General features: G+C 33.5%; 1 protein-coding gene across 4 annotated transcripts in view; it reads left to right on the forward strand.

The window, feature by feature from the left end:
• The window catches only part of LOC106462707, a 34,674-nt gene that overhangs the window by 2,972 nt on the left and 18,593 nt on the right, over positions 1 to 13,109 (forward strand). Inside the window, exon 1 of one of the 4 annotated variants that reach the window (XM_022390033.1) lies at positions 1,280 to 1,325. The exons of 1 other annotated variant lie outside the window; for it this stretch is intronic. Coding sequence is in view for 1 of the 3 variants with exons in the window: in XM_022390030.1 (XP_022245738.1) it covers positions 12,604 to 12,617 (14 nt within the window). In the remaining 2 variants the exon portion in view is untranslated. Of the gene's footprint in view, positions 1 to 1,279; positions 1,326 to 6,351; positions 7,377 to 12,378; positions 12,618 to 13,109 lie in introns of those variants that run through there. 2 more of the 4 variants (XM_022390031.1, XM_022390030.1) reach the window with 2 other exon arrangements.

The following is a 13,109-nucleotide window of genomic DNA, read 5'->3' on the forward strand; positions in this document are numbered from 1 at the left end:
TTAGAAAATATTTTTCCCCAATAATTTATAAAATGTGTTAGATGATAGATCTATAATCTATGCATTAGTTTAATACATTTTTCAATTTTTAAGAAATATAAATTTTTGTGTTTTCGCTCCAAATATAACAGGACCCTTTTCTCTAATAATTCATTTCTTTGTTTTTCACCTGTTACTATCCATTTTATTTATTTATTTGTTTTTTTCTACTTTACTTTTTTTAAATATATTTTTTAACGTATTACGTATGGAAGAAAATAATAAAAATTTGAATTTTGTTACATTGAAAGATTATAAAACACTTTTTTAATTGAAAGTTTCTAAAGAATCTTTAACACTATCCGTGACGGCCTAGTGAGAGAACCTGTTGTTAAAATATTTGAATCCAACCACTGAATATATTATTGCGTCATCGAGATCACGTGACTGGTGTGGCGCCACCTATTTTCTAGAACTATCCTGTACCTTGGCGAATGCTCTAGTATTTACTAGATATAGGGTAGGCTGGTATATAAAAGAGGGTGACAACGTGACGGTAATACAATAATGTGTGTGTAGATAGTGAGTAATTGAACTGCAGTCACAGGGTATTGATGAAGTTAACGTTCGTTCGTTATAGTGTTTGTTTTAGCGCGAATATTGAAATTAAGTGTATCGTAAAGTTACATTCGGAAAGAATAAACCAGTTTTATTAAGTAAAGACTTGTGTCGTCAAAGTTTCGTCGGAACGAAGTTACGGAAAAATCAATCAACAAACGGAGACATAACAATATGGTGTTGGAGAAAGTAAAAATGTGGAGATCTGTTAATATACATAAGTGCGAATCCTGAGGTTCTGTTGTTTTATATCTTCACGTACTTTCGAAACGTTTACTATGCAGAACTTGTTACAGATATTGTTGTCTTATCTTCCCGAGTTGCTCTTTTTTTAACGAATTAATTATAGATATGCAGTGGTATAAATTAGCTGTTTATTATGTAGAAATTTATTACAGCTAGTAGACTGAGCTCACTTTACGAACTGCTATTGTACCGAGGCTATCTTCAGTGTTTTTATGACCTATTTGTTAAAACATATATAATAATTTTGGATGACATTAAAAACTTGAACGAAGATATGACCTCATTATTAACAATGTAGTTGTTTATATATATGTTATTGTGTGGGTAATTGTTACGAAAGTTGAAGGCAATATTTCTTTCTTTGTACTGACTGTTTCGAAGCCAAGAAAGAGATCAGTGTGTTGTAAACTATGTCGTAGGCATCGTTCATAAGTCGTTTTTCCATAAGAAATTTCCACATTCTTTGACTCGGCTGAAGAAAAGTGAGTATTTTTATTATTTAATTTAAAAAAAATGATACTTCGAAATTACCCCATTTTCTCTCCTTGCGCATCATTTAGAGAATGAATGGTTTAATGGAGATAAATGACAGTATTTCAAGGGCAGATTCTACAGAGCTATGGAAGAAATACAGAATAAATAATTACATCATAGTCATATTTTAGTAGAATGTTAAGAATGCTAGTATGAATTTCCATAATCAGTACTGAGCATTTTGTTGGCATGTAACACAAAATTAAGTCTTTAAAATACATACACTATAGGACTAGAAACTCGTGAAGAAAAGTAAGACTAAACAATAAACACAAAATTTATATATTCTGTAGATAGAGGTCGCTCAAGTTAACTTTAGAGAGTATTAAGAACACAGTATGAAATATTTTATTAGGCTATAGGCTAGTGAACTAATAGTGATTTGTAGTATTTTTTTCCTTCTTGCGAATGAAGCAATATTAAAAATGAGGGCCTAAAAGTCTTCATTATCAGACTATTGTTGACCACAGAGAGTGGCCTTGTGCTGGTTATCAGTTAAAAACTGCTGACGACTGATAGGAAATATTAGCTCTATTTTATATGTGCATGAGATGACTACAAAGACGATCACAAAGATACGTCAAAAACTATTTCGGACATATACATGAAATGGCTCGGTGCTACTATTTTGCGCGGTCTACAGAGATACTATCATTATCATCACCACTTTAATGATTCACTAAAACATAATTTCTTGCTAAATAATTTATATCTATCCACGTTTTTGTTCAGCAAATAATAATAATTTAATATGTTGTGTGTTCCAAAAGAGTACCTTACATTTAGGTTATAATTGTGCTAGTTTGATTGTTGGAATTTATTTTATTCCGATTATATTTGCCACAAAAACATTATATAATGGTATTTTGTACTTTATTAGTTTAAGAGCGTTATTTATAATAAATGTTGCCAATTGCAAATAAACGAAAGTTAAACCGGTATATGTGTAGACCGCACGCTATGGTAGCACCAATGACTCTAAGTCGCTCATGTTCACTTTGCATGTAACAAGCTGTTCGTTACTAAGAAAGCTGTACTAGTTAAAAAGAAATCAGTGATAGAAGAAGGCTACGAAAGTTTCTCTCGAAGACATGCCAAAAACTGTCCATTTAAAGTATTTATGCGCATCCTATTGAAATATAAATTAAATCTACTACTTCTTTTCGCCTATACCAGTTTGAATGTAAGAAAGTGTTTGTTGCTAAGCGACATATAAGCACATTAAAAGAAAACAATGTTAAATTGAGTAAACTAGATTTATTGTTTCTGCGGAAACAGTACGAAAGACCGCAAGACGTGGAAAAATAATTAAAAAAGTGTCAAATATTGGTAAAACACACGTCTATGACAAAAACTTTATATTTATTTGCAAAGTTTCGGGCAAAAGCCCATCGTCAGGCACTTTAAGCCACTTCAACAGTGTTCCTTCTAACAATATTTTTGTTAACGTGTTCTACGCAGTACGTACGTAATTTAGAATCTCTTTATATTCTAACAGTTCAACACTATTTATTTGTGTACGCGAAATGTTTATTTGTCATTTTTTGTTAGCTACAAGGAAAATGTGTCGTATGCAATCACTGAAATATGTAATAATTATTTTGAATTTGGCACAAGGCTGATATCGAAAGATAAAATAATTGATGAATCAGTATTCAGCTATTTCATTTCTACGTTATGTTTCATGTTATTTTCTTTGTCTTCTTTTGTATGATTGTGTTCACTTGTAGCTAAAATTGAGTGACAAATAAGGTCTACTCCTAATTAGTGTTATTTACTATCTTTTTTACAACATGTTTTATTTTGCATTAATATTTTCCTGTTTACCAATTTATTTAGAAAAAAACGTATATAACTTAACTTATATGGATTTTTTTATAAATTATGCCCACAGAGGTGGCATTCGGCTTGCGCACAACGGAGTTATGAACCGAGTTCTATTCTCTGAAAGTGTAAGCCTAATCGATTTAACAATGGTCTACTGTCGCGAATATCGTCGTAAACCTAATCGTTTTAGCATTCATCTATACTCACGAGAATCCAGTTCAATTCACTGTAAGCCTAATTGTAGCTCTGGTCTACTGTCATAACGAACCAAGTTCATATTATCGTAAGCTTAATAGTTTAAGCACTGGCCTACAGTCATAACAAACCGAGTTCATATTACGTAAGTGTAATCGTTGTAGCTCTGGTCTACTATCATAACGAATCGAGTTCATATTAACGTAAGCCTAATTGTTTAAACACTGGCCTATAGCCACGAAGAATGATAAGTAAATTTGTTTATATTTTTTCATATTTCTACAGGATTATAAGTTTTTTTTATTAAACACCCAATTTGATATTGAATAACAACAATAGTTCAATTCACACCTCTGTGTATGAGAAACCCAAAGAAATATTCTGTAAATTTACATTACTAAAAACTTAAATAGTATTTTATATTTCGCGGACACGCCTGTGAAAAAACACACAAAAACTGATAATAGTAAACATAAGGATAGAAAGTGTAACCTACGTAGTTCCAACTATTTCTTTGAAACTAAGGTTATTCATGATGGATATAATATAAATTTTCATATCAGAAGAGAGTTCAGTTGAATATATTTACATTTGGAATAATCCTTACCACAAACTGCCATATGTATAGATCAAACCGATTATTTCAGATTACGAAAGGATTTACACAAGCCTCAGGTAAAGGAAGCCTACAAAATAGTCTACATTATTTTTCTAAGCATTTCATTGTTGAAACTTAAACAGTAATGAGTACCTTAATTTAGTCTGTACATTTCTTACTGTCAAAATCCTAGTTGTCGTAGGAAGATTATAAAAAGCTTGAACTCTTAGGTGTTGTCCATTTTGTCTAATCAGATATAAGTAAGCAACATATGAGGGTGTTATAATATTTATAACTCTAACATTAATCTGGTAAGTTAATAATCTGAGATATTGTAAATAACAATTTTCTTACTCTTGAAATTTTATTGACTAACTTCTAATTACAAATATATCTTATATTGTTTATAATCCATAAAATCTGAGGAGCAGCTGCTACTCTGCAAAATCACTATGATATATTTGTTGAATCAATGTCTTTGTTTCTTTTGCTTTGTAGTATGCGTAATTTAGTTTATTACAAAGCTTTTGGTAATTGAGTGAAATACCACAATTCGCATTTTTATCTATCTATACAAAATCGAATATTTTACCACTAAAATATGCTCTTTCAAACGTTCTTTATTAGTAAAAAACATCTTCGGCAATATAGTACTGTGAATACTCTCTCCATCTTCAAAGGTTATAAACAGTCATTTATGTTTTTGTACTTGTTAATAGAAGTTTTATAACTTAACAAAACATTGAATTTGTAAACAAAATGTTTAAAAATTGCACAGCAAACCTATTCGAAACATGTTCAAACATGCTCGTTGCGCGTACATTTTATTTGAAATATAAAAATGTAGCGTATTTTTAATTAAAGTAAAGAAACATAAATATTACTCTGAAAACTTGATTTTAAAATCATTTTGATGTTACAGCATTACATGAAAATTATGATTTAAACATTTTGCAGTAGAAAAACGTTTTTTGTTAAAATGTTAACAACGCATGCATACATAAATTAACATGAATACATTTTGAGTCGCTCTTAGTAGGCCTCACTTCTATAAATATAATTGTTTCTTGCGTATATCGTTTTCTCTTCTTCCTCTTTAGTTTCGTACGCAATGGACGGACGGACATCCGTTTTCCCGAATGATATTCTGCAAGTAGAAAGTTTCAAAATTCGACAAAATATGTAGAGTTGTGGTATTTCAAGTCACACTCTACAATTAAGAACTATCGAATTGACATTGGAAAAGTTGTTTAGGAAACGTTCTTGTAAAGAACATTTTCAGTATTTGCACTTCTAGGGATATAAATTTCTAACCAATCGAATGACCATACCTGGATAAAGAGCTACGTAGAGCTGACCGTGAGAAGAAATTCGCTCAGCTAAGTGCAACCCCGACTGACAAACATTCGTTTCCCCAAATTATACTTTTGTACGTAAGATGATATATATGAATGCTCTTCCAACGTGATCGACGTTTAAATACAGTTATGTGCTTAAAATGATTTAGCTGAGCATGGTCAAGTGGCTAGTATGTCCGCAGGGGTGACATCAGCCTCTTTCCCGGTGAGGGAACTGAGGTGAAGTAGAAAAAAAAATGCTTGTTTATTTTAGAGCAAAGACACATTGGCCACCTGGTGTGTCAACCAGGGGATCGAACCTGAATTTGTAGCGTTGTAAGTCCCACCGGGGTACAAAAAAATTGAGGAAGCTGAACTCTACATCATGTGGGCACACATCTGTAGTATTAACGAAGTGAACCAGCTTTAATACTAAACGTTTAGAAAAACCAAAAAGGGTTAACTTTTCTTTGGGTGTGGGAGCTACAGGGAAGGCTAAGGCACAATTCGGTGTAGCTTCAGTCCTTGTAACAACCCCTCCTCCCCTTTACCCCCGCTTTTGCGTAACGGACTGCATGTCGCTAGGTACAAGGTTTGAAGCACGATATGACATTGTAAACAGTCCGTACTTTGAGCTGTGGTCTCATTATAACCGTGACGGTCAGGCCGAAGTTCAATTAAAAGTAACTTTGTGCTGCTGACTGATTGTCTCCTGTGATCTGCAATTATAAGGTATGGATGGTTATGACTGAACCTTACTTGACCATTTATCCCATACGTTGCATAACGTACCGTTATGTGTCATATAAAGTACTACTGCTCTGGTTGAAAATATCAAGTCTGACATGACTCAGCACAGCATATTAATTGGATGACAGTTAAATTGTGGTGTTTATGAAATCAATGATTTCATGTAGTAACAGTGTTGACTGGCTTACGTTTTTCCATATTATTGCAGGAGTAATTTTTTTTAACTTTACCGATATGTGATCATATATACTGTCATCCATTGTTTCTCATTTTTGTTGTATAACTTTTATATATTATTGCCAAAGGAAGTTCGACTTTAAATGTTCAATTACACCCAAAACGTTAGTGACACAGCGGTATGTCTGCGGACTAGACAGAAGCGACAAAATAAGCTTAATATCTGATAGCAAGAAACTTTGGTTGGATTGTCAATGACTGTTAGATGTGGATGAATATACACACCTTAAAATCAAAGTTGAGCCACAGAGAAATTTTCACAATAAAATAACTGTTGAATATGGAGGAATGGACACACACACAAAAATGACTACTGATTATGCAGTAATGATACAATAAAATAACCGTTGAATATGGAGGAATGGACCAAATGAAATGACCATTGAATATGCAGAAATGGTACATTAAAATGAATATTGAATATGGAGGAATGAACACAACAAAATTACTATTGAACATACAAGAATGGTACATTAAAATGAATATTGAAGATGGAGAATAAACACAACAAAATGGCTACTGAATATGTAGGAATATTCACAATAAAATAATTGTTAAATATGGAGGAATGGACACTACAAAATGGCTACTGAATATCCAGGAATGGACATAACAAAATAGCTACTGAAGATGCAGGAATGTGCATTAAGATGAGTATTGAATATGGAAGAATGGACACAATAAAACGTCTGATTATTATGCAGGAATGGACATAGTAAACTTGCTATATTGAATTTTGCGCAAACCAGTACTATCTGTCCTAGTCATCCCTAATTTTGAAGCGATAGAGGGACGACAAATAGTCAACACCACCCGCCGCCAACACTTTAACTAATGACCGTTGAATATGAAGGAATGGACAAATAACAATGACCATTGAATGCCAAGGATTAGACATATTAACTACCAATTCTAGTGAGAAAGGTACTAATAGTCAACACCACCCGCCGCCAACACTTTAACTAATGACCGTTGAATATGAAGGAATGAACACATAACAATGACCATTGAATGCCAAGGATTAGACATATTAACTACCAAATCTAGTGAGAAAGGTACTAATCTTAATTTTTTTCCACCCTAATTCTCGCAATATCTCAGTAAAAATAATTACAGTGTTTATTTCTAATGTGAAGTTTACAATAACGGTTTCTTTATTAATAGGTTTACAGGTACATGCGTTTATAAGTAACTTATCACGCATGCGTGTGAAGTATGAATAGAATGGTTCAAGTAGCCAATTTGTTGTTGACTTTAGGAAATTTATCTCACAATAAATGTACAGTTGTTTTGAAATGTGTACTTTTTCTTTGCTCTGTGGTTCATTTATCTGTAGACGAATAATACAAGTGTTTTGATGACGTAAAAAATAACCCAGGCAAGTTATATTCAGCTGTTCATTGCACCATAAAGAGTTTTAACAGATAAAAGATTTCCTTTAAGGTAAATGTAGATAGTTTTGTGAGCTGTAGTCGCTCGCTCTACGCATGCGTATAGAACTAATGAGGTTGGTCAATTTGTGGTGACTCACTCTAAAGTAGTCTAGTAAACTACATGTTAATCATACTGTACAGGTAACAGGTACCTTTCCGGTGGCTTGGACATTCCCTTGTAACACGTCAACACTTTTGTTTCGTGTACATTCAACAGCAAATTATTTTGGTTGGTCAAAAACTCAAAATTATTTTTTTTTCAGTTCAAATGTAATTTTGGCAATCTTTCATGAGCCGTTAATATTTTATTACTCGAATTTTCGTATGAAATATATACTGTTGTCAAGTTTTCAGCTATACATTAATTTCTTGCTAAAATATCCAGTTGTTTCTAAAGGAACCAAAAATACTCCCAATATACTAAAGATATTCAAGAACTTAAAACAGAAGATCGTTTCACATTTATTGGTACTTATAACAAGTTAATTGACACCTAGTTCTCGTCCTTTTGAGTTGGCATTCAGTTACTTGACCTATTGAGGTGACACCCCGTTATTACTCAATTATTGAAGTGATTCCCCGTTACTCGACCTATTGAGGTGACTCCTCGTTATTCAATCTATTAACATAGCTCCATGTTAGTCGAACTTTTGAGGTGATTCCCCGTTACTCGACCTATTGAGGTGACTCCCTGTTACTCAGTTATTGAAATGACTCCCCGCTGCTCGACCTATTGAGGTGACTCCTCGTTACTCAATTATTTAAGTGACTCCCTGTTGCTCCACTTATTGAGGTGACTCCTCGTTATTCAATCTATTAACATAACTCCATGTTAGTCGAACTTTTGAGATGACTCCCCGTGACTCGACTTTTTGAGGTGACTCCCCGTTACTCGACCTATTGAAACGAGTCCTCGTTATTCGACCTATTAACATGACTCCCTGTTACACGAACTTTTGAAATGACTCCCCGTTACTCGATTTTTGAAGTGGCATCCAGTATCTCGACCTGTGAACTTTAACGTTATTGTTTTTATATCTATCAACTTTAGAACTAACAATTAAATGGTTTTACGTATCTTATAAGTAGCAGTTGCTCTAATATCTAGTTGTTTGTAAAGATTAAAATCTAAGATAACGTTTCCCGCTCCTGTGTTTGACCTGATTAACGCATACATAGTTATCACTAGTCTAGTTTTAGTTGCAACAAATTGTTCACCCTGTGTTTGGTTTTATTGACCTGATAGTGTATACTATGAACAGTAGTGTGTTGCACTAGAAACTTTAACCTGTCTACTTAGATTAAATTTAAACACCCTATAATTCCACAAAACTAACCGCTAATATTATAAACTTTATTTTTGTGGAAAGAGGGGTTGGGGCGTATCCCCCTACCCTTGACTTTCAAATATGCTTCAGTTTTTGTAATTCTTTCTTTCACATTCATATATAATAATAGAAACAGTGAATAAAATACAAATATTATGGGACTACTCCCTTTCTATAGTATGAAAATGAATTACAGCAGAGTATATTCACATATTGGTAGTGTAAACTGTGATTGGTTATCATCCAACCAATCAGACAGTGCTACACCAGCATAATTTACAGGCAGTCGTACTATTCCCAGGATTAGTGTGCTGAATGCACTTACGGTTCCTAAGACAGACATGTTATGTGACAATCATGTACAAATCAATGCTTTGGCTGGTGAAGGCGACATTTCATGTTCCAATAAGAACTGTATGGACATTTTGAAAAGTACTGTTGACAATAGAAATCGTAGAAAGTACGAACTCTTTACAAGTGATGTGATACAAGTTAGTGTATGCTTTTCACATGATACACGACAACCAATGACCTAGCTGGAACTATAGGTGCGAATATTACCTCCAAAACAATAAGATACATGGTAGCAAAAAAGTAACCTTAATAGATGTGTAGCTATTCAAAAACCATTGCTTAGGAGAGATGAACAAGCTAGAAGTCTGAAATGGGCTTACGACTTTAAACAATGAGCCGAACAAAACTGGAGGTGGTGGTCTTTAGATATGAGTTCAAAATGTTTCGGAAAAAACAGAGAGAATAATAGTATCACGATCAATATACATCTACAATGAAGCAAGCTGGGGGTCAAACATAAGTGTAGATTGCATCTAGGCTAAAAATACTGGAAAGCTACACAAAATTAATGGCACCCTGATTGTTGATAGTTACAGTTAATTTTTATTCATCATGTTAATCCTCTGGAACAAAACCCGTTACACAGCAAATGTGGTGATGTGATAACTGAAAGTACAAGAGACAGGTGGAATACTCGCAAATATGGCTTGAACTGCATGAAGTCCTGATAAGATTATTATTGAGGATGTATGGGCTTATATGGAAGCTGAGATAGCAAATGGTAACGAAACAATTTCGCTGATTTGTGGACATTTGGAACACTCTTTCCTAATCATACGTTAATAAACATATGGTAACATTAAACAATATGTATTGCTAATTTTAAAGCAAATTCAGAACATTAGTGCATTGTACAACTTATTTGCTTTGTGTTTTCTGTAACAATGTAATGTTCAAACGATAAATTAACCATTTAGTTGCAGTTACTCACTGTTTGTGACTCCTTTGTGTTTCCACTACTGTACATATATATGGTTACAGTAACCAATTATTAAACAAATAACAATAGTGTTGAGGATGTGTACAACAAGTTATCACTTTCAAACATATCCTTTCCTATTACACAAGATTAAGCAAAACATTGGTGTGATGTTACGGATACAACTACATGAGAAGCTTTCAGAACATCGTTGTATGAAAGTGCTGCAAAGATTAAGCAAAACATTGGTGTGATGTTACGGATACAACTACATGAGAAGCTTTCAGAACATCGTTGTATGAAAGTGCTGCAAAGATTAAGCAAAACATTGGTGTGATGTTACGGATACAACTACATGAGAAGCTTTCAGAACATCGTTGTATGAAAGTGCTGCCGACTGTGGTTGAGACAAAATAAATAAAAGGAGGTCACAGCTTACTAAATTAAGACAATGTATGATTGGGAACACTGTAATTTCAAACTTGTTGGTCTGTTTGTTGCTTAGCAATGTTGTAGGCAAACATCTTCTAGCAGAGGACAAATATTGACCTTTTTAATACGGTTGTTCCTTAACTGCAATGGCCTCACATTCAATGTAGGATAAAGAAAATCCTATTTCTTTTTTAAATATGCTCTCTATATTTATATTACGTGCAGTCATTTCGTCGTATAGCTTTTGTGTCGACCATTATTCAGATCTCTTTCATAATGATCGACCACTTTTACTCAGAACTTCCTTACCATGACCAATAGCTATTCACGCATTCTTTATGATGATCACCCGCTACTCAGATCTTCTTCATGATGATCAGCCGCTACTTATACCTTCTTCATGATGATTAACCACTACTCAGACCTTTTTCATGATGATTAACTGCTACTCAGACTTTCTCCATGATGACTGATACAACTCAGACCTTCTTCATGATGACCAGCCGCTACTTATACCGTCTTCTTGATGATCAGCCACTACACAGAACTTCTTTACGATGCTCATGCAAGGAATATTATGTATTAATACAACAGCAGAATAAAAATAATTTTTAAGGTCAAATAGTATATTTATGGATCAGATATTTTATTTTTGGTTGTTGTTTCTTCTAGGGCATATAAGTTTTAGATATACCTAGTACTTTAATTGTAACTTTTAATGAGGTACTTCTATTACTATTTTCCTGTATTTGAAGTTATGCATACATTTATTTACAAAATTAAGTTATATTACTTGAATCGAGAAAGGGTCATTTGTTTCTTTTCTAACTTCTTTTTTTTTTCCTTTTTTGGCACACAATGAGCTCTTTGTAGGCCCTCTAATGCTGAAAATCGAACCCCGGATTTTAGCGTTGCAAGTCCCCAATCTTACCGCTGACTCACTGAGGACTTTTTATTTCACCATTATTGTTAGACAAACTAAAACAAGCGTAACTGATAAAACTAGACTTGCCTAGGGTGACAAGATTTTTAAACCATAAAATCGGGACACGCTCAGATTTTTATATTTGAAAACTGGACTCCTCCATTTTAGGATATTATAAAAAGAAAAAAATATGCAAATAATAGATATCATCAAGTGAAAGGTTTTGCCCCTGAAGAAGAAAGGCTCACCTTTCGAAAGCGCTCGGGTTATAAGGTTTTTATTCATTTCTTTCAAGACTTCTTGAACCTACGTGTTTTTCTAACATCATGAATCAAGTATGTTGTTACCTACTTTATTTTTGCGCCTGATACTTCTCTAGTGAGTAAATGTTTTCGAACAACTTATTAGCCAGGAGTTTGTAATAACATTCGGTCTGTCATTAATGTTCACTCGCGAGTTAATTTACGTACATACTTTACGAATTGAAAATCGAACATCGTTTGTAAACAGCACTTGCTATTCTGCATTCAAATGTCTTTTTTTTTCACGCAGGCGCAAAATCACGTGCTCAGTGACGTTTCCAATAGTGACATCATGCTGTCTGCTGCAACTAGCCTTACATTATACTTTAGAGGAAACAGCAAAGGCGATAATGAGTCATTCCGACCTGTGTGAAAATTTACCTACTCAGTTATAAAATTCGCATCTGTTGATTCATGGTTGTCAGAGGTTCAAAATACTGACTACAAGTACAAAAAAATGCAGATTATTGACAAATATTAAAACGGGAACATTTAGGTATAGAAAAACAAATCCATTGGGACACCAGAACAACGTTCTAGTCATTTGCTATAAACGTGGAGACTGTTCATCTGAAGACCTAATCATTTAATGAGGCATCACAAGTGAGTGTTCAAATATGATATAAATCAGTTTTAAAATGTCCTATTCTATTTAATAACAGACTAACATACAGCATATGTATAGTGTCAAAGTTAGCCGCAGGATGGCGCATTCTAAACACTTGTTTTGTTACTCTGCTATTCTTTAATCATTGCACATATGTTGTAAATGTTTTTCTTGTCATTCCTTACGTTTCGTCATTGCTTAGTTCGTGTGTTGTGAAAGTTTTAAATGCCATTCTTTACGTTTCGCCAATCTATAGTACATGTGTTGTGAAAGTTTAAAATGCCATTATTTACGTTTCGCCATTACCTAGTTCATGTGTTTTAGTAGTTTTCTGTACCATTACAAAGTACCTCTGTTATGGTAGTTTATTATTTCGTTGTTTACCTTTCGCCATTCTATAGTACATGTGTTGTGAAAGTTTTAAATGCCATTATTTACGTTTCGCCATTACCTAGTTCATGTGTTTTAGTAGTTTTCTGTGCCATTAC

Source organism: Limulus polyphemus, unplaced genomic scaffold (assembly GCF_000517525.1).
Source record: "Limulus polyphemus unplaced genomic scaffold, Limulus_polyphemus-2.1.2 Scaffold1230, whole genome shotgun sequence".
Taxonomy (NCBI): domain Eukaryota; kingdom Metazoa; phylum Arthropoda; class Merostomata; order Xiphosura; family Limulidae; genus Limulus; species Limulus polyphemus.